The sequence below is a fragment of the Babylonia areolata genome, chromosome 11 (assembly GCF_041734735.1).
Source record: "Babylonia areolata isolate BAREFJ2019XMU chromosome 11, ASM4173473v1, whole genome shotgun sequence".
In the NCBI taxonomy this organism is placed as follows: Eukaryota; Metazoa; Mollusca; class Gastropoda; order Neogastropoda; family Buccinidae; genus Babylonia; species Babylonia areolata.
The window spans coordinates 21,156,832-21,157,958 of NC_134886.1; the positions used below are offsets into that span (position 1 = coordinate 21,156,832).

Here is a 1,127-nt window from a genome sequence, read left to right on the forward strand (position 1 = left end):
ACTTTGACAATTAAGAATGTTAAACCATCCTCACAATGAAACGCAAACCAAGATGTCAATTGTGCAGCTTTGTTATTAATCAAAAGAGGGGATACAGACAGTTATAAGAAACATGTAACATCTGTAAGACCGAAGTAAACATACTGAGATACTATACACCACAACATATGCTGACATCACAGTCATGAAATGGACAGTCAAAAGGACAGAAGAACGAATGCATTATAAATGGCAAGATAAAAAAAAGTCGGTAGGAAGTAGACTAAATACATACTTCCAGTTCCACAAGCACATTCTACCCTGCTGTTGGCATCAGCACTTCTTTCATCATTATATGGATTTGTACGAACGCAGTGACGCCTCCTCGAGTTACTGATACTGATGCTGATCATCCTGAGGCAGCAGTGCTAACAAAGAGTGCTCCAAAAACACCATGAAAACACCCTCTGTACATTGTCAATTAACCTGCGAAATACCAGTGGTTAATGGAAATCAGCTAAAGTGTACATAAAGGGATAGAGCATGGGGTAGAAGGGGAATGCTAACATTTCCTTGACAGAATTTCAGACCCGATACAGCAGATCGGACAGGTCTATATACACGCTGTCAGTCACGCGATCGTTATGTCCTGCTCGGCAGTGGAGGTCGAACAGTTGATAGTTCTCGTACTTCCTCCAGTCTGGCAAAACGAAGGTCAGCTGTGACGTGGTGTCATTCAGCTGCGTCACGGTGACGTCAGCTTCGGCCCTGAAAGGGTTGGGCTTGGAGTCATAGGAAGGGCCGATAGTCATCGTGGGTGCAGGAACACCTTGGGCCGTGCATTCTACCAACAGGGACTGGAACACAAGTACGTCAGGGCACACACACACACACACACACACACACGCGCGCGCACGCACGCACGCACGTACACGCATACATACACATACACACACGTAGACACATGTCCATACACACACACACACACACACACACACACGCACCCACATACACGCACACACACGCACCCACATACACGCACACACACACACACACACACACACACACACACACACACACACACACACGCCTGAGATAAATCCACCCTCCTTCGATACGGTTTCACCCCTACCCTCCTCTCCTATGTT

General features: G+C 46.7%; 1 protein-coding gene across 2 annotated transcripts in view; it reads right to left on the bottom strand.

Moving 5' to 3' along the window:
* Positions 1 to 206: 206 nt before the first annotated feature.
* LOC143287597 (uncharacterized) overlaps positions 207 to 1,127 on the bottom strand; it is a 45,566-nt gene continuing 44,645 nt past the window's right edge. For both annotated transcript variants that reach the window (XM_076595706.1, XM_076595707.1), the window contains exon 8: positions 207 to 836. In XM_076595706.1, the coding sequence (XP_076451821.1) occupies positions 564 to 836 (273 nt within the window). In that variant the 3' untranslated portion in view covers positions 207 to 563. The remainder of the gene's footprint in view (positions 837 to 1,127) is intronic.